General features: G+C 32.4%; 1 protein-coding gene across 1 annotated transcript in view; it reads right to left on the bottom strand.

Moving 5' to 3' along the window:
• Positions 1-2,363: 2,363 nt before the first annotated feature.
• LRP1B (LDL receptor related protein 1B) overlaps positions 2,364-22,194 on the bottom strand; it is a 2,002,169-nt gene continuing 1,982,338 nt past the window's right edge. The window contains exons 88-92 of the mRNA XM_059394361.1: positions 17,158-17,234; positions 10,118-10,208; positions 8,820-8,964; positions 5,641-5,739; positions 2,364-4,185 (exon numbers count right to left, since the gene is read on the bottom strand). Coding sequence (XP_059250344.1) covers positions 4,045-4,185; positions 5,641-5,739; positions 8,820-8,964; positions 10,118-10,208; positions 17,158-17,234 — 553 coding nt within the window. The 3' untranslated portion in view covers positions 2,364-4,044. The remainder of the gene's footprint in view (positions 4,186-5,640; positions 5,740-8,819; positions 8,965-10,117; positions 10,209-17,157; positions 17,235-22,194) is intronic.

Genomic DNA, 22,194 nt, shown 5'->3' with positions numbered 1-22,194 from the left:
TTTTGTGTGTGCTATATTATCTGGTAGTCATCTTCACAGAGAACTTCTGGAATCTCTCTTTTTCTTACAAGTTATAATTCAAGGATTTTTATTTAAATAATGATCCTAATTTATATCAAATTATATCATCTAATTTTGAAAAAGGTTTTGTTAAATTGATGGAAACTGGAATGTAGCATTAGGTGAAGAAAACAGCTTTAAAAAAGTGGTGAGCTATATTTTGCTCAACTCAGTGGGATTCCTAATCTTTTATATTTTAATTTTTAAAGTAATACTACATGAAAAGCTTGACTGTAAATAATAATAGTGTTCTTAGAGAGGAATCAGATTTCACATCATGATTATCTGTTTGAAGATATGGACGTGTGAGAGGCTTAGGGAAAATAAGCAGTGTATTTTTTTTTCCCTATTCCTTTCATCACATATACCAATTTCCTCAGTTAGGGTTTGGAAATTATGAGTATTTTGCATATTTTAGTTCATTTATAGTAGATGTGACATACATTGAGAATTGAACTTCTTCATATCTGAGTCATCATAAAAACAGAAAGTAACATTTGTACAAGAAAAGTACAAGTTTAAATCTCAATCTCAAGAACCAACAAAATAAGCATATAATCGAATACAAAACAAGATAAAACATAATCATAAATGGCATTAAATGGCCAAATAAAACACATGTATGTAAATTAAAATAGCCCAAATAAACACAAAACTGTGAGAGTTTCTAAATGAAACTTTCTCCCTTAGTTGGTTCTCCCTTTTTGTGTTGTTTTGTTGTTGTTGTTTTATTGTATAGGCACTTTACTAATACCAAGTTTCTATAACTCATGTATCATCAGTATTAAAAACTTAAAACTTGGAGGGAGCGCCATGATTCTCATGCTGAGGTGCCCTTCCTTCCTTCCTTCCCTCTTTTTGACGTCGCTATTTCATCTGAGAGCTTTTTAATAGTGGAAGGTAGAACACAGCCCTAGACCATTTGTTCTTCATAAGTGTAACTTTTTTCCTCAGAAGAAATTTGGCAAAGTCTGTAGACATTTTGGTTGTTGCAACTTTGGGTGGTGTCAGTAACATTTAGTGGATAGAAGGCAGAGATCCTGCTAAATATCCTTCCTTACAAAGGACAATAAAGACTTAACTGGGTCTAAATGTCTACAGGTTGGAACCACATACTTTGGATGAATAGTCATTTTAGATAAGAAGGAGAATTCACCAGGAAGCATTCATTTTTAGAGAATATGTTCCATCAAAGCTTGAAGGAAGGTTTTAGGAAGTGATTGGTTATGGCATTTATAAAGAATGGTAAATGCAGAGGAAAATTATACACCTGAATTTCTTGCATTTATATGAGTTTTTGCATCAGAGAATTGAAAGAGCTAGAGCTATATAAGTAGAATAAATTTAAGTAGTTTAAAAATTATATTTGTCCTGTAAAGATTGAAGGCAAAATAATTGCAAAAAGAAAGACTATGAACTCTGATGTGGACTTGAATGAACCAGCATGGGATGGTGAAGCATAATGTGGACATAATGACCATGATCATGTAGATGGGACCTCAGGGTTAAAAAGTATATCCTGAATTCTCTCAACTATGGTTTTCATCAATGCTGTAGTGAGAAACCAGGTTGTTGTGCCAGACTTTGGGTGTTAGTTATCTGTATATCATATATGATATGTTAATATTTATAACACTGGTAATTGCATCAAGATCATCTCAATCTCTAAGTTCTGTTTCTTTCAAATAATAATTTCAGTTACATTTATAAAGCTTTGATATAAAAAGTCCACTTTATATAACTCAAAGACAGCTCCAGTAAATCAGACCTTCCTGTATTGCTTCTCCAGCATGATACTCTAGGATGATATATACCAATAATCATTCCACTTACAAAATAATGCCTACACAGAATCTAATGGAATCTGAGTTTTCCATAAAGTGCACTTCCTGAGAATGGGAAAGGCAGGAAGAGCTTTGGCTTATTTTAATACAATTGTCACACTACTGTGTGTATAACCTACCTCTCTTTCTATTGCATATAAGAATCCATAATAAACAATATATCTTGGGGGAAAATACAAAACAAGGAAAATGTTTCTGCTTCAAGAAGAGAGAAAACGCTTTCTCTATTGTGCTTTTAAAAGTGATGTAATGAAATCAACCCAACCCAGAAAGTATGCTCTAAGGATATAACAAAAATTATGTCTCATGTTTACTAAAATAGTTTCCTACGGATATTACAGTCCACAAAGAAAAGAATTTTCTTACTTTTAAAAACTACCCAACACAAGCACTTAAATATGTAGAATTTCATTTAAATAAGTCAGTCAACAATTTTTTATAAAGTCTTTAACACTTCATTGTAGAAACATAGGCAAAATGACTATTATAACCAAAATGAAAAATACTGTTCAATTTAAAAAATGTACTTAAACAAGAACCTGAAAAAGTTTATGATATGCATAACATTGTTCAAGCAAAATTGCACTAGTATTACATAAATCAATAGTTTATAAAGGCCTCAATATGGCAAAGTTTAGAAATAGGTAGTATGCATGCACATAGTACAACAAAAAGTCTCTTTATAAAACAGCAGTTTTTTAATGCTTGTACAAAGGGATAAAGAGCAACCACAAACATATTTCATCTGTTAGGTTAATACATTATGACGGCTAAAAGTCAGTCATGTCTATCAGAGGAACAAAAAGCCCTCCATACCTTGTGAATAAATCTTTTGTGCCTTTAAAGATATCTGTATAAAAATGCTATCCTTTTTTTATACAACTTAAATAAATCGTACTTATTTCAATCAAAATTTGAAAACAAACAAACAAAAAAGTGAATGGGGTCCATGTGTTTTGCATAACCAAAAGAAACTAGAGTACCAGAGTAACTGGTCAGCATTTACACTCTCCACCTTTGATTATAGACAAATAATTGTTCTTCTATAACCTGTTAAGTCCCTTAAGAATATATTTTGAATAGGGCAAATATTGGATTAGTCATACTGTATACTGAAAATATTTACCAACTACTCTATACTATAATGGCTGCTTTACCTCTTTCTCTTGACCTAGCAAAGAGAATGCATTCACATAATTGAAGTTCTGTCATCAATTTGTGTGCTTATATATTATTGTTCTGTGTTCTGTGTGGTAAAGGATTGGGTTAATCTTCCACAAAATGCACATGACTAGGAAGAACTTCCTAAGGCATGAGTACCCATTGGCCTATTGTGCTCTAGGCTGGCTATTTACCTCAGGACTGAGGGAGAACAAAAGGTCTTATCCCATAGCAAGTGTGGTCTTTCCACTTCTGGTTATATTTTTGCTATGTTCTACCACCTAAATGTAACTGTTGTTTATAGGGTGTATATGTTTAGTATATCACATACAGTCCATTAAATTTTGGCAAATGTAGTCATAGGTATTCATGCAAATTATTAATTGTATATATTTTTAAAGTTTTTCCTCAGAATTTTCATCTATCGCTTGGCAATCTAAGACTAATTTCAAAGCAGGTGATGCTGGACTTGTGAGGGCTAGATATTTTCAGCAGTCTGAATCAACCTTAATGGGCACAAAGAAGAGAGTTGACCATTCAATCATTCTTCCATCAGTTTAAATGGAAAAGTAAAATGACATTGTATTACAGCTTTCAGACCATATAATGAAAAAGTGCCGAGATTCTCTTTGTTGATTAAGTAGAAACAAAAAAGTCCATATAAAATAGATTGCTCATATTCACACTACAAAGGAATATGTTGTTTTTAATTTTAACAAATCCAAAGGTGAATCATATCAGCAGCATTGTTGTAAATTGTATTGTAGTGCAGTTTTTTTTTTCATAAAAATACCATACAAATGGTCAATCAATAGTCATCAGCAAAAAGTAAAACCCAGAAAACTCAGAAAACAATTAACCAGGAGAAAGATAAAGAAGGAGGTAATGCTGATGCCAAAACAAGTATAATACTGTTGGAACATACAAAAGTAATCCTTATATTTTATACATTTTTACAGCATATAAAAGATATCGCTGATTATGCCACTGTCTCTCTTATCCCGATTTCTATTTTCTTTGGAAGCAGTTCTTTCCTTTCATCAACACTTCCTAAGGAGTTCCGACAATTTTGCCCATCCATATATAGTTTTGCATACACTGGATTGGAGTAATTTGTTGTCTGCAGGAGAAAAAAAATAGATTCAATTTTTATCATCAATTCTGACCACCTTAATTATTTTCTAGGATATCTGTCTTTCAATATTAACACTTATATGCAATACATTTAATTTTCTAAATAGTAATTATACATATGTAATTTAAATTCTATTTACAGGTTTTAGTTGACTTTTGTTTGGTATTAGATAAAAACATAATTGTACATTTTTCAGGTAAGTTGTGAATCTAAGTAGAACTTTGACATAATAGTAAAAGCCCAAGGATATCTTTGTGAAGACAATATTTACTGAGACATTATTTAAAAGCATAAAACATTAAAACAAATCATCTTATTTCCAGTCCATGTGTTTGCCCACTTACTACCACAGCAGTGGCAGGAAGGAGGTGTTTACAGAAAGTAATCTAATTGCTTGAAGCTTATAATTGTTTCAATAGGAAGTTAAGAACCAAAAAGAAAATAATAATAAAATATATTGGTGGAATAGACTTTAAAATAAAGAGTATTTTTGCTTCAAATAACTCGTATGTATTTATTACTGGAAGTACTTTTGGACACTTCCAAGGAATTGTGAAGTTCATTGTCATCTTAATTTTCATAGAAACTCAGAGCACTTTGAAGTAGAATTGAGACATACAGAAGTGATCTCTTTCAGTTGAAAAACATACAATGTTTATTATTTTATTAATTGCAACTTAACCCAAGAAATCATTGCCTACTTTTTGTTTAGTTTTGTCTTCCCAAATGCAGAACACTAAGTCTTAGTTCCAACAAAGAAACATATAATCTTTGAGCCATGCAAATGAAACAACCATGATAAAAAATGAGAATGAAAAACAGCTGATGGGAGAGAGGTATGAGAGAGAACATACTCATCCCTAGGAATTTTTATACCCCTATTTTGATCCCTCTTCCTTCTACCATAAGCCATGTAACAAAAAATCAAGTACCTTCCACTACAAACTAGTTATTTAATTAAAAAAAATTTAAAAGTGGTCTCATTAAGCCATTTCTAATTTCTCAACATGATGCCACATTTTGTAGTATATTTTTATTTAAATTGACATCAAAGTTGCAAATACTAAACAAAACATCTTAATAGGAAATGAATAAAGCCAAACATGAATTTAAGTTTAAATTATTCAGTTTAAATTTCTGGCTAGAGATTTCTAAGAATAACAAATACTCATTTTTATTGTTAAAGTGCTGTGACATTTTCAAAATCAGCAGAAGAGATATTTCTACTTAATAGCTTGTCTAAAATGATAACATGTTTTCCATGAAATCTTGCATAAGCAGGACATCTAACATAAGCCTCTGATTTTAATGCTGTTTTGAAATCTCTTGTTAATTAAAAACTCAATTAAAGACAGCCCCTATCTAAGTCTAGCCATCATCTCTCATTGCGAGGGGTTCTGTGATGGAATGGATATGGAATAATGAATTTTCTTCTCTCACCCCAGCAGTTAGTGGTCCTTTCAAATCAGAGTTTAAGTAGATGGGAGGCGCTGTGTGCGGAAGCTTGAAAGCACTGGACCCTCCCCCTATATACCTGGCCTGTATGTAAACAGAGAATTTTAGTTTCCAATCTAATATCATAGAATGATTTTCATTGACATAAACTCATATTAAGTCATAAAAATAGCATAAAAATTCTCATTAGCCCTGGGACACAAATGGTGTGTTCATCATAGCTTTAATAGATTGAGAAAAAAACATAAATATTGGATCTGTGACTTTAAAGTAGACATTTCTGTTACATACAGCTTACTGATAGACACGCCATACATCAAGATACCTCCATACATTTCTATTTATTTAACTTCATCCTTCCCAAATAAAGCACATCTTTGTTAACCACTCTGTGAAAAATATACAGCACTCCCCCACTTAAGGTTTTGTCCCTTCGAAAAGTTCTGATGGTAACCCATTTTGAACACTCAAATATATGACTGCTTCTAATTAAAGATTCATCACCACTCTATATTTAAAAAGAATTAAAAATGTTACATTTTAAAAAAATCTTTATTTTGGAAATCTGACTCTCCAGATGAATTATTAATTAAACTAGTTCACTAAGTCTCTGTACAAGAACACTGACTTTTAAGTTTTCTTGGATCTAAGGGCAGAATAGCCAAACTGGTACACTCATATTTGGGATGAAGTATTTGTTAGTGATCCAAATGGGGGGAAAACTAGGCAAAAATTTGAAAAGCATAAAAAATTAATGTACAAATTTGAAGAAAATTAAAGGTGAATTGAAAAAACATTAACTGTTGACTCTTAATGAATAATCACAAAGTTTGGGATGGGGGCAAGGGTCTCAGAAAAAGATTTTAAATATAAAATCAGGTCAATATTGCCTCTTCATTTTCTCCCACAAAGTTTTCATTGAAAAAATACTGAAAATAATCTAAGTAACATTTGAGATGAATTTGGACATAAACCCAGTGAATACTAATCTCCTTTTTTGTAACCTTCAAACTGTTCTGTGATTGCCTCCATAGTCAAATCTTTTTTTCAACTTTACTTACTCCTCCAGTTATTTTGATTAGAAGGTATGATTGAAGTATAAATTTTATTCATTTTGAAAGTAATGAAAATGCTCTATAAAATCCTCTTTATGTGTAATGCAGTTTGTATTTAATCACATCAGGACTATATCAAACCATCACGACTCAGCAGATACCCTATGAAAAGCATTAGATTATTAAGGTTGCTTTGGTGTGGTCCTCTGCTTTCTATTAAGTGTTTATACCTATTAGGACTAGCTGTATCTTTTGCAGTTGCTTCTTATGCAACAATTCATATTTACATTTCAAAAATCAGAACCTAGCTAGACTCAGCCATCTAAATCACATTAATGTAATTTTGATCAATCAGTCAACAAATTGGTAAATAAATATTTATTGCATGTTATGTGCAAAGTATATTAAAAGTGTATCTGAGGGGCACTGAAGCATAGTTTTATTTTCCTAGAGTAAATATGGAAAAATTTTTAAATGGAATACTAAAAAACCATTTTCTTTAAGTATCCAAAATTGACTTAATTCTATCACTAGGAATAAAAATGATGGGGAAAATGAGAACTCTCCTTATGAAAAGTGTATAAAGTATGTCCTCATCAGTTCATATTATACTTACAGACAGTGTACTTCTTCCTAAGAAAAATTCAAAGAATATCAGAAGTCTATTATTTATCTTCTTCATAGATAAGTTATCAAATAACAATGTGTACCATATATAAAGTCTTCCATTTTTTTTAAAGATTTTATTTATTTATTTGACAGGCAGAGATCACAAGTAGGCAGAGAGGCAGGCAGAGAGAGAGATGGGGAAGCAGACTCCCCGCCAAGCAGAGAGTTTGATGCAGGGCTCCATCCCAGGACCCTGGGATCATGACCTGAGCCGAAGGCAGAGGCTTAAACCACTGAGCCACCTAGGCTCAGTGGGTTAAGACCTAAAGTCTACCATTTTTAAAGTAGAAAACACTGAAACTTAGGTTTCTAAGTTTTATTTCATTAACAATTTCAAATGTAGGAGTTAATTAATGAATAATGAAAAATAAATATAAATTTACTTCTAATTAGGAAAAAGTCACTCTAATATCCTCTGATAGTGTAAAAAATTTATACATGCACTAATAATGGATTCTTTTTCTGAGAAATAACTATTTGACCATTGATTTCAGGCTCAGACAATCCGGCCATGGATTCAGTACTAGCCTGAATGTTTGGGACTCTGTTCAACATCTTTGGGAACAGCAATTGCTATGAGTGCAAACCCATTTGGACACAGATTGTTTTCTGTGATTATTTACAATGTAAAGGTGCATTTTGAACAAAGGACGTTTAATATATCAGAAAATAAATTAGCTATTCAATAAATGAATGAATAAGCTAAGAAAAATCATTCCATCATAGCAAATTGATGTTCTTAATTCACAGTAAAATAGTCTATCATTCTCATATAAAATATAAAGATAATAAAGTATAGTGAATCTTTGTGAGTTTACTTTATCGGGATAATTGTATCATTTATCTATTTCTCTTTAAAGCTGCTAATCTGAGCATATAATAAGAATAGAAACTTTACCAAAAGATTTAGGTTTTTAGGCTGTGTCTATCAATGATACAACTCAAATCGATAGGAAGGCTATTATAGTAGAAAATATTTTTCAAAAGTAATTTGATTATGAACAAATCCAAAGGCACAGCTTAGTTGAATCAATGAAATACTACTAGAAATAAAATACTGTTTTGACAATGAAGTCCTGTACTCCTTTTATTATTAAAAAATAAATCAGTATTTTTATACTAGGCTATACATTTAGATATGCTAGAATCTCAATGCATTTGAGGTTCCTTATACATATAGTTTCCTCATACATGTTTATCAACTTAATGAATGAATACATATCTATTTTCCAAAACATGTTTTTTCAACTTCATGCTTCAGGTGAAAGCAAGCCATAACTTATTTTTTTTCTTTTAAAAAAGACTATAACATTCAATATATCCTAAAATTCTTTACTGTAACTTCAGATAAAAGAAGTGCTGATAAAATTCACGACTGCATTATAGATAAATGACAGAGAAATGTTAGTGCTTACTGTCTGCCATCTTAAAACATATTACCTTTGTTGCATCTACTATAAAACCAGGATCTAGAAGACCTCCATCGTTGTGATCATGATCCACCTCATACATGTTATAAGATGGATTCCCAATTTCTACATTGATTCCTCCATTGATAATAGGTTGTCTTCTAATAGTTTTTGTCCTAGAATATGTGAACATTAATGTAAGTGTAAACTAACTCAATATTACAATCATGATACATAAAGCTATCACATTCATAGATTTACTGACTTAATATAACTCACAGAGAGTTCATAAAACATATTCAAAACAAATATTTATCTAGTCATGAAAGAACAAAAAAAGTCAATGTGATAAGTTATTTCTCTAAATTATTTAGATTTGACAGTAAAAAATGCACTTGGAACATATTCCTCTTAAATAGCTAATACATCAGTTGAAACAATATTCACAAATTCATTATTTTTTTAAATGCACTTTTACCCTTTATTTCTGAAAACTATGACTAAAAAGTAGTGATAAAGAGTCTTTGAAATAGATTGTTTTCTTTTTTAAAAAACTTATTGATTTGAAGGAGAGAGAGCACAGGCAGGGGGAGGAGTAGAGGAAGAAGAGGGGTAGAGGGTGAGGGAGAAACAGGCTCGCCACTGAGCAGGGGCTCAATCCCAAGACCCCAGGATCATGACCTGATCTGAAGGCAGATGCTTAACCAACTGAGCCACCCAGGCACCCCTGAAATCAATCGTTTTTAATCCCCATGTCATGCTTTTTAAAAAACTGACTCTGACTCACAAACACTTGGTTCTGGGTAATAACTCTGTAGATAACCTACATCTTCTAGATGTTTATAACTATAGGTTCACCTAAATTGAAAAATTTTACTCTCAGGAATATATAAAATAAACCAATGCAGAATTTGTGAATGAAATGCACAAGTTGTGATACATAATACATATACAGGATCATTGTATTGACATTACTAATCTTAAACATTAAGATAACAGGGTGCGCTTCAGAGACTCCTCCTGTTTCATGGAAAAACTGCCAAAAATGTAAAATTCTGTTGAAATTTTAATTAATATGTTCCCTTGTTAGTTTTATTAGATTATATAAATAGAGCCATTCTGTCAACATAACAAGGGAGAAGAACATTCTGAATTATACTCACTTTAAAATGAAATAGAAGGATAAAGGGGTTTGAAAACAAGATTTTTCAGTTGGAATAACTAAATCACTTTTTAAGAATAAAAAAAAAGAAAAGAAAAAACACTACATTTCTGTAACTCTGTGTGTAATGTATTGACTGACCTTTTGTTTAAACCATTGAATCTTACCTTCTTTTTCTTTTACAAAGCACTAAACCAATTACTAAGGTGGTTATCAAAGTCACCAGGAGAACGAGAGGTACAATGATGGCAATGCTTCCTGAAAAAGAAATGAATTAATAGGTGAACACATAAATAGAATGAATTAAAGAGTGATATAACTGAATACTTTATTATACCAAATCTTTTGACCACGGATGTAATGAAAAGTAAAGCTAAAGCCAAATATCTATATTCTTAGTTCATATATATGTTAGTGGAAAATCACTCTCCTATTAAAAAAATTAAAAAATACTTGATTCACTGGAAATGTTTCTTTAGATATCTTTCATTTACATGTTGCAGTTAAATACTTTGAGGTTAGAAATGTTGATTTCTTTGTCAGTCTGAGTCTGATTCTCACTACACACATTTACTTGCAATGATGTAATTTAGTACATGTTGGTAACTTCTTGTAAATCAATGGTGACTAAACATTTATATAGTTCCACTGGCTATAATCCCACTTATAGTTTTGTTCCTTTAGCTATAAATACTCCCTATCAATCAATACATGTATAACAAATCAGATGGCAGGTTGGCCAAATAGAAGGACATCGGTGTTGGATTCAGATAGACATAACTTAATTATTGATCAGTTTCACAACTTACTTAGATAAGTTGTGATAAGTTATTTAAAACTTGAGTTTCATGTTCCTCGCCAATAAAAGAGAGACAAAGAGACATACTGCACAGGGCTATTAACTTGATTCAGCAGAATGGGGGTTGGGGAGCCAAAGAGGAATCTTTCTTAAGTTCCATTTCCAGAATAATTTCAGCAAAATAAATCTGAGGGTTTGGCTTATGTTGTAAATGTCCATTTTCACCTTTTTCGATATATTTATAAAAGTGATCTCAGGTTGTATCACCTATCTTCAAAATGTAATAAAAGATCTATGGAATAGATAGATCTCCAAGAACAGTCAGAGTAACTAGGTCTTAGTTTTTATGCATTTGAGCATAGGGGAAAAACAAAATGGAGAAGAAACTCCATTTCTGCCTTGGCGATAAGAGCAACCATCTCTCCCCTCTCCACTCCCATCCCCCAGAGGAAGGAGATAATACCCCTTTGCTGGTGATGTGATCCACTGGAAAATATACCAACAATTATGTCACTAAAGCAGGAAGAAAATTGAATGTGAGGGTTGCTTAATAACAAGGAGGTATTAAGTAGCTCTATCAAGTACCTAATGTTAACTTTTCCAGCAGATAAATATCTAGTGTCTGTGAGACAAAGGTTTTTGTCTATTTAGAATAAGCATCTGGTTGATTCAGTTGAGTCAGCTAAAAACTAATACAAATAAACCTCAAAACTAATTGAAATTTTTTGTGGGGATCTTGAATGGCTCAAGAACGAAATATCGGGAGTTATTAAATATATAAATTTTTCTCTACAAATACACATGCATATAAAAATACTGTGGTAGAAATGAATGGTAATATTTAGCACAATAAGCGGCTGCTTAGGGACTACAAAATAGTAATATAGATCAGTTTTGATAGCTCTAGACAGGTGATATCTCTGTGACATGGTCTATCCTGGAGATTGCTTACCAAAATACCAAAAGGTCTTTATTAAGGAAGTCTCATGTGTAAAATAATCTTCTAATTTTGAACTTTAAAAATCATTTGTTTAAAATAACCAAATAACTACCACTTCCATGCAAGACAAAAAAATGACTTGCCTAAGTTAATCAGTTTCTAAAATATAAAATTCATTTTATTATTTCATGTTCTTACCAGGACCATACATCTTAGTGAGTTTTATATTATATTACCTTCTTGGTTTGGGGAAAGTGAACTTTATATGAATGTGTCATTTATTAGTAATTAATAAAAGCAGAGATCTGACACCTTGGATAGTAATTAACATTTATTCACAAATTTTTAAATACCAGTGAACAGCTTGGTCTTTTCATAAACTATGACTTCAACTGACTGCTCATCACTTTATAAATATCCTTACTTCATTATTTATCCTCCCCTAAAATTTGTGGTAAATTAGTAGATACAAAATACTAATTCTAATCTTTGGGCATATAAAGTTACTTTCCCTTTACTGCCAATTGTATATTATTTTAAATAAGATTTTATTTGTTCCATATAGTTTCTTTGATTCCTATATAAGATAGAAATTCTATTATATATACATGCTAAAAAAAACTTACCGATCTTTCTTTTTCTTTCTGCCATCTGTGATGGCAGTTCCAAATCCTTACATTGCAGCACTTTGTTTAAGAGCCTAGACTTCTAAGATGTTTATATAACCTATTAAGGTAACCGCAATAATGCTTATTGTAGCCAATAAATAACGCAGGTGGCAACTGGGCAAGGTTTTAAAACTGGATTTTTAAAAAAAAATTTACCAAGTGGAGCAACTGGTAACAACATATATTTTTAAAAGAATTAGAAGACTTTTATCAAAATAAGTAGAATATATAGTAGTAAATATATTGTAACATATCAATCAAAATTTACTGCAGGTGTTTATTTTTTTTCCCCTGAGCTATTTGCAGATCATTTAAACTGATTTTTAAAAAAGCACATTCTATACTTATTACAGATGGAGAGGATATCTCAATGACCTTGTCATGTAAAATATAAGTCTTTCTTTGTAACATTGTTCTGAAGCCTCATTACACAACACTTTCCTGTTAGAAAGGACTGTGTTATCAGATTGTTAGATTGAAGAGACTCTTTCCTTGGGAGAGGCAGTATAGTTCGGCAGTTGAGATGATCGACTGTGGAGCCAGGCTATCTTTGTTCAAACTTCAGCTTACTAGCAACATATCCTTGGGCAAAGTAGTTACCTTTGTCTCAACTCACACATCCATAAAATGAGAGTCATCATTAATACGACCTCATAGTAATGTAAATAAGATTGTCTATTATGCAGAAAATGCAACATACATGTTTATTAAATAATTAAACATACATATTGCCATAGCACCGTGCTTGAGTAGGGGAAGGTGGTGAGATCATTTTGGGACATGTTGAATTTGAGTGTCCCATGGAATACAGATGATATAGACCTTGCCATGGATATAGATATGGGTATAGCAATTGTGCAGTGGGATCATGGCTCAAACTAGGAGACAAACTAGGCCTGAGAATAGAAATGTAGGGGTAATCAACATATAGTCGGTAAGTAAGGTTAAGAATTGTGGTCCACTGAGAACAGTGTGTATAGTGTAAGTGGAGAGAATGAGTTGTCCAGAACAGACAGGGAGAACTTATCTCATAAAGAAGAGAATTGCTTTGAGAGGTAAGAAGGGAACCAGAATAACTCAGTGTCATGGAAGTCAGGAAGAGAACCTTTTGTTTATTGGTTGAATTTATAGTGGAAAATATAAATATTAAACATGCCATTATGATGACATGTTTAATGTTATTGTTTTATGTTGTTATATTTAATGTTTAATTGTTAATTACAATTAACCTCTTTTGATATATTGCTATATATTCTGCTCTTAAATGCATGTTCACATATAGGCATATATGTGAATGTAGATATGTTTTTGTGATTAGGGTGTTTTCTCTTAAGCATTGTGATGAACTGTAATTTTAAAGGTCATAAAGAAAATATCCTCACTTTGTACCACTCTCCCTCCTGTCCCCTTGATCCCAGCACACTGGTCTTTCAAAACTTTGAGAAGTTCTATTTCCTGTTCCAGTGCTTTTGTGCCTGCTGTCCCTTGTGTTTGAAATACCCTCAGGGTCTTCTCTTTCTAATCCTTCAAATCTCAGCTTCTGTGTCATCACCTCAGAAAAATCATTCCTGACCTTAATTCTCACTTGCCATTTTACATTTTTGCTTCCTTTTTTTGCCTCCTTCACAGAACCAATAAAAACTTACTCTTATTTCAGAAGTTTGCATGTTTACTCATTTTTTTGCTTCCTTGCTTTATTGCGGTATACCCTTCTAGAACCTCAGCTTCAAAGAAGAGGCACTGTCTGTTTCACTGACTTGTCTCTGGGATTTCATTCAGTCGGACACTTAGTTAAGGCTTGATAAATATTTGCTTTGGGAGAATTAGGACAAAGGCATTATTTTGTTACATGTTTCAGTTATTTCTCTGTATTTTCAAATTTTTGGTTCCTTGGTGTCACAAAGTTTGTTGGTTCTTTTTTTTTTTTTTTTCTATTTTAAAACAAGATGGCATAAAAGAAATAAGGGCAAAATAGGAAAGGAGGAAACACAACTCCCTAACAGATATCACATCTCTGTTGTCACTGTACTAAAGTAAAGCATCTCAATATTACTGCCTCTCAAATGCTGAGTATATTCTTACCGTCTTTAATTTTAGCAAATATGAACAGCATAATTCAAACACTGAGCATTCACTCCCTTAAAACTTTAGGTAAAATTTAAATAGAAGTACCCAAGCAATATTTTATCATATTTAATTTAAAAATCTTTAAAATAACTTCAGAAAAGTCAGACTAGCTTTTTTTAAGTGGAACCTCAGCAGAACATGCTAGGATACTAGATTGTTTAATACCACTGGCTAAGTTTTTTGATACTTTAAACAGCAACAGCCAGAAAACATCAGCATGACTACTCAGAGATGATTAAGAAAGCTGTGCATCAATTAGAAAGGGAAATCTCCATACTAGCTGACAGTAGTGAGGCCAACAGATACAGTGTATTCTTCATTACCCCAAGGTCCGATCATTATGGAATGCTTCACTGTTAGTGGAAATGCAGATCTGAAACACACTGCTAAAGATCTATCTTTCTTACTGAGCAGATGACTTTTCCCCAAGTTTGGGGAACATTTGACAACCATTCAAAACCACTGGGCTTTACTTTAGGTAGGATCAGTTTAACTACCTTTTTTCCTACTTCCAGAGTTACTGAGGCAAGTTTCTCTAAGCATAAATGTCTGATGATAAGTGCCTTTTAATAGTGTCATTTTGTGGTCAACTTTGCTCAAATTTAAGAAATTTGACATTTACATAGCTAATAGCCCTTTCAATGTGCATTGATACTTCCATTAAATTTAATGACTTTAAATCAGTGATGGAAGGAAGGACATCAGAATCTTTGGAAAAAGGGCTGCAAATACTTGCACTCTTTCTGTTTGATAGTCCCTATTTATAACCGCCATATGGAATTAGAGCCATTTGCCTTATAAGGGAGTTTTTGCCCCTGCAAATAATTGGAGACACCACCCTCCAATGAAAACACCTCTTGTTTCTCTCCTCCAAACCATTTCCAAACACCAAACTCTCCCTTGTGGGAGAAACTTAATGTAAAATGTCAAAATTCAATTGATGTGGTACTTTATATACGTTTTTTTACAGAGTTTATCAATACTTATAATTGTTTTTGACTCTTTCAAAGGCTGTATTTCTTATTTATTTTAGACAACTGAGAAATCACCAAAATTAAAGGCTAATGTAAATTGTCTCCATAATTCTCAACTTATAAGTTCAGGGTGGTCTACCGGTTGGTAACTTGAAAAGCATTTTTCATTTAAAAACAATACTATTGGTAATTGTCGAGCTTTGTAGCTGGTTCACAAAATCATATGTAAATTAGTGTGTCTCCAGAACAATAACTGATAACCTAGATATGAGCCCTAGATCCTGGGAAGAGAGAAAAGGAACTTTTTTTCTTTTTCTTTCTTTTTGCAATATTAAATTAACCATGGTATATTTTGTCTCCTCTGCTAGTTTTTATGAACCAATTCCTCAAATCCCAGTGCCTATTCCTACAATAATATGCCCATAGCTTTCCAAAGGCCTTCTTTTCCCGCTTGCCTTCCCCAAAGACAACACATAAATTCCAGGGTAAACCCCAAACACTCTATGATCAAAGATTACTCATTTCTGCAAATTCGAATTTCATGTCTAGGCTATTTACTTGAGACTTATTGGCCATTTTTCTAAAATGCTCATGCTTATTAGCCCAATTAATCTCTAAATGGTGGGATTTGGGGCAGTTTTGCTTGAAAGATCTTAAGCAGTGACGGGGCAAAGAATAACAAAGAAGTAGATCAGCAAATACTGGGATCCTGCATGTAGGATACAAAAATTACATACTTTTGACTTCAATAGTGCCTCTCCTTTTTCACAAACTCTGTAGTATGTTTTTTATTATTTTCATGAAAGCTTTTTTCACCAGCAGTAATGGACTAGAGAAAAATTCCTAAGGTAAATGTTTATCCATCAGTGATATTATTTTTCTTCTTTAAGAATATATTTAGCCACTTGATAGATATTACATATTTCAAAATTTCTTCAGTCATAATAAAATAATTGATAATATGTGAGAATTGGGAAACTATTTTTGACTTTCATTTTGAAAATCTTTAACTGACTGAGCCACCCAGGCACCCCTCATTTTTGGAAATCTTTATAAAATCGTTTAGAATTGTTAAAAATAGACACACAATGATGATGTAGATGGACTTTCATATCAATGATCTGTCCTAAGACTACAGCTGCATAAAGAAAGATTTGCAAAATGTTGAACTATATTTTAATACACTTCAAAACAAATATTTTGAAGACAAAGAAACAATTAATCAACCATGATACTGATTAAGATTTGTTTGTTAATACACTTTTCTTTAAGACTAACCAGTAAAGTCTGCTTTACAACATATGGAAATTCAATTCAAGAAAATATACTTTTCTCTAATTAAAATATGAAATTACTTTTTTTTCTTGGAGCATTCTCATACCCATTGTGATATATGAAGCCTTTGTAGCTGATGTACATTTCCCCAGAAAAGATTATGCTAGATTTGCAGATGTGCATTCTGGAAACTGCCAGAATTTGAACTCTTGCTGCCTAAATTAGCACGTGAATGCTGGTTCTTGTCACCAGGTGAACTCTTGTCACCAGGTGCCCCATCTTTTCCAAAACGACCTGGATTGAAATGCATTTTCTGAAAAATTCCATGAAGAAGATTTTCCAAGACTCATGTCCCCCAGTAATGGCATGGAAAATGATTTCTGTACCGTACAGAGCACCTAAGATGTTAACCTGAAGAACTTACTTGTGTTAATATGATCAGACTTGCTGCTCTTTGGGGCTGGTCTCTCACACTGTGTGCCTGACCAGTTGGTGGAGCATCTAAAAAAATTTAAAAGAAGAAGAAGAAGAAGAAGAGAAGGAGGAAGAATTATTAGTTCATAACAAAACTTACAAATCTGCTAAGTAGTAACTTCAACCAGATGAAATGGAGAAGCCAGCCACAGATTCATAAATATTAGATAGATTCATAAATATTAGTTTTGCTAATGTCCTGCATATTGCCAGTATGCTGAGGGTAACTTCAACTGGACTTCACTTGTTGAAATACTTTTTCAAAATTTAGATTAATAGTAATTTTCCTTATCCTATGTTAAATTTTAAATTTAGCTGATTTTTTTTTAATTTTTTATTTTTTATAAACATATATTTTTATCCCCAGGGGTACAGGTCTGTGAATCACCAGGTTTACACACTTCACAGCACTCACCAAATCACATACCCTCCCCAATGTATTCCTATAGAATCAAAACAATGTGCCCAAGTTTTTAGTGGGAGAAGTTGTCTTCCCCATATAGGTACCATGATACTATGATGGGAAGTCTAACAGAGGATGGAAATAAGAGATCTGATTAAAATCCTTTACTTAAACATAAATCACAGCCATATAATTAGCTGGATGCATCGAAATAAATGCTGGGATGGTTTTAGCTATGTTTAAATAATGCCCATTGGCTAAAATAAGATGCTTTTATGCATCTGTCAGAGGAAATCCACAGAGAGACCATTTCATTGGCTTTGGTTCTTATTTCAAATGACTGTCAAATGCTACCATATTAAGAATAGTTGCACACAATGAAAGAACAGCTTCCAGACCATTCCAAGTAGATCTCTCTGGGCATGGTGGCCAAACTAAATAGCTGCGATTTCAAGGTTTCTGCCATTCTGTCATAGCCAATTCAGATAACTGAAGCTGTTTTTGGAACTAGGCTTCAATGATGGCATGTGAATTATTTGGGATATCCGTGAAGACAGTATTGGCTGTCCTAAAACATGGGCAAAACCTCATAAAATCATCAAGACTGAAGAACTCAAATCATGAAACAAAAATTTGTTTCATTAAAGCATATATTAATGTCAGCATAATTTATAGTAATGTTATAATTCAAGAATAGAGCTATTTGATTAATAATGATATTATAAAAATATGAGTATGAATTATGATTTAAATGAAAATTAATATATTATTAGGTCAACATTTATGCATCATCTTACCTTTTTGTTCAGATTCTTTATAAAAAGCTTACATACATACTTCCTATTCACATTTACTATATACCATAATGCAATAAATCACTAAAGTAGATAAATAAATTTTAAGGACAGGTCAGTGACTCTGTCTACATTCCTGAAATGAAGTAATGGAATGAGCACATTTTCACATAATTAAATAAAGGGGACAATGGATAAAATTATTGATTTTTTAAAAAATAATTTTTTTTCTTCAGTTGCAGTTTTGCAGATGAATGATCTAGAATATTGTTCCAATTCTTTAAAGTTTCTAATTCTTGACACAGTTCACCAATAATTCCAAATAAAGTATTTAGGATAATTGTGTATATATGTCATTGGAGTGAATTCTGATCATTGCAAAATTCTTTTTGCTTTATGTAGCTTTACATTTATCAAAACTTCCTAAGGATATTTTATATATTCCAATGGGGGAAAAACAATACTGACTTTTAAATAGTTTTATTATAGTGCTTATGTATAAAAGGTTATTTTTGTGTAGGCATATTGCATTACTGATTAAAATATAAAAAGTGGCTCTTTACACTACCTCCCTTGATAACCAAACCAAACCAAAAAAAAAAAAAACAAACAAACAAACAAAAAAAACAAAAACAAAAACAAAAAAACCCTAAATCAGGGCTCATGTTAAGACGAGTGACCTAAGATACATTTTGTGATCCTTTACTAGAGGTAAGAACCTCAGGGCTCATCATTACACTGAGATGCTGAGAAGTCAAAAAATGAAATTGCTCAGCAATGGGAGGATTAAATTCTAATTGACCAGATTGTGTTCTGACATGAACATCATGTATCGTAAGTACTTTAGGAAGTTATGAAAAATATGGCTTGAGAACTCCAGAAGAATAAAGAGATTTTTAAACAAAGAAGATAAGGATAATGTGATTCTTAATTCCAAATTCTGGAATTATTTAGGTAGGACAGGTGGTATTTGTTAACAGTACTGATTTTCTATTTTATCCATAGCTTGGAACCTAGTATTTATGATGGATAAAAGAAATCACCTGCTCATGGTGATAAAGCCCTTCTCTTTTAAATTGTGGAACCACATTTAAATTCCTAATCTTCAAGGAATATTTTACTTATTATATCCTGGATATAACTCTCAAAGACTGTGTCAGAGAAATAATTAATTTTAATAGTTATACATCTTAATCAGCTGATGAACCTTGCAATTTTCCCTATACTCCTTATAAAACAATTATTTTATGGCCAAAGATAAAATATATTCCACTGTTCCACATTTGTTACAGTTTTTAAAAATAATCTCTTTTGAGATATTAAATCAAATAGAAATCATTATTCTTGTTGCCTACCTTACAAAATGACTACTTAAGGCATTTGCTGCTCCATGAGTTCTTCTTCCAGTGGTTGATTTAAGACCAGGTATTTTTACCATCTTTATAGAAATTCATAAATCCTCATACCCTGAGTTGACTACAGTGATCAAAGCCATTAATGGCATAGCATTTAGCAATAAGAATGTCTGAAGATGATCAAAATTTCCTGTCCAATTCCTCACTGAATCATTTGCATTATCATGCTGACTATAGTATCTCTGGCATCTGTCTCTTTTTCATTATTCCTCAAGCAAAATCCATAGTCCATGCCCTGGTCATTTTTAATCAGTACTGTTGCAATCCAGTGCTCCCTTGCTGAGTGCAGAGCCCAGCTCAAGGCTCTATCTCATGAGCCATGATATCATGGCCTAAGTAGAAACCAAAAGTTGGATGTTTAACTGACTGAGTTACCCAGCACCAACCCCCCATTTTTTATTTCTTACCAGAACACTTCTATGTCATTACTTTTACACTTACTCTATAGGCTGCTTTCCACTATCCTTAACCTTAAGGCAACAAAAATCCCCGTTTTCTTATGTTTATCTCTATGACAGTCTGAATTATTTAACTTTTTAAACACCTTGGTGAATTTTAACTAAGTATTTTTGGAATGTGGATACAGAAAGAGAGAAAGAGGTAGAGAGAGACTTATTTATTTAAGCTATCTTTCATCCTTTTTTTACATCATCATATAAATATATTGTCCTGGGCAGGGTTTTGTTGTTGTTGTTACCTTTTTCTTTTCCCCCCATCGTGATAAATCTCCTGTTAAATGCCCATCCTCTCTTGCTCCTCTCCTCCCACGCACTTCCTCTCTGGTCGTCATCAGTTTGTTCTCTATAGTTACGAGTCTGTTTCTTGGTGTATGTGTATATCTCTCTTTTCTCCTTTGCTCATCTGTTTTGTTTCTTAAATTACACACATGAGTGAGATCATATGGTATCTGCCTTTCTCTGATTGACTGATTTCACATAGCTTTATACCCTCAATGTTGTTCCAAATGGCAAGATTCCATTCTTTTTTTATGGCTCCTAACAGTTTCTTGAAGTCAATAGCTGCTTGGTAAAGCTTTAGAGATTTCACACTGATTTTGACTTCTTCCCTTCTCTCTAAGGCTACTGACCTTAAAAAGAATGATTATTTACTGCTGCATTCTTTTCCTAGTTTTATTCTTCTACTTTCATTATAGTTATATGTATAAAAGTCTTAAATATATTTTATGATATTTCATTTATGTTCTACAGAAGTATGATTATCAAACTGAAAAAAGTTGCTAAAACTGAAATTCTAGAGTCCCATATACCAGAGATTTTCATTAAACAGTTTGAAGTCTGGGTCAGAAATCTTTCTTTTCTTTTTTTTTTTTTTTTTTAAAGATTTTATTTATTTATTTGACAGATGGAGATCACAGAGAAACAGGCCGAGAAAGAGAGGAGGAAGCAGGCTCCCTGCTGAGCAGAGCGCCTGATGTGGGGCTCTATCCCAGGACCCTGGGATCATGACCTGAGCCGAGGCAGAAGCTTTAACCTACTGAGCCACCAAGGTGCCTCTGGGTCAGGAATCTTTAACAAAGTGATTCTGATGGAAGTAATTCGCAAATCACACTTCAAGAAATATTTGAGACAAATTATTATTATAGTCCCACAGACTTTGTGGGACTATATCAAATATTATTTGATTATTTATTTTTTTTAATTTTTAGGATGAACATAATAATATTCATGCCCAGAATGATTGTTCAAAAGATTAAATTATATTGGTAGAAGTTCTTTACATAGTACTAGAAAGCTGGCTAGGTTTTTAATTTAGGTAACTAATTCTCATCTGAATGTTACTATATGAAATATGTAGTTAGTCGATTTACTGTGCCCTTTAAAAGTTTGTGAAATTATTGTATAGTTAATATATACTCTGTTTCAATTGTAATATTTTATAGCACAAAGGAACACCTTTGTGTAAAGGCAATAGTATAGCAGATATTACTAGGAAGACTAGTAAAAATTTTAAACTGTCTAAAATAATGCTAGCTCTGAAGTAGCACAGATTGAGAATTGAGACTATCAGATACAGAACACTAAAGATGTATTAAAATCTGAGATACTGCCTTTCACCATGTAACAAGGATCAATTTACATGGACCACAAATGTCCTTTTGTAGAAATGTCGTCTAAAGTCACTTGCTTTGGGAGAACTTCAAAATAAAATAATCTGATTAATATCCACTCCCTCTTTTCATCAAATTTAAAGGTCATGGGACTCTTCTGACCAAAGTAAGATTCAAAGGTGAACCTTAAAGCAATTTGGAATTGAATTTCTCCTCTTCTTTATATGTGCTAGGCTGCCCTTATTAACCATGAAGACGGAGACATTTAGAAGGAAAAAGAAAGCCTCACGGGGGGGGGGGGGGGAGG

This window comes from Mustela nigripes, chromosome 3, assembly GCF_022355385.1.
Source record: "Mustela nigripes isolate SB6536 chromosome 3, MUSNIG.SB6536, whole genome shotgun sequence".
NCBI classification, from domain to species: domain Eukaryota; kingdom Metazoa; phylum Chordata; class Mammalia; order Carnivora; family Mustelidae; genus Mustela; species Mustela nigripes.
Note: the sequence above shows the minus strand (reverse complement) of the source record. Positions and strands in the feature narration are given on the sequence as shown.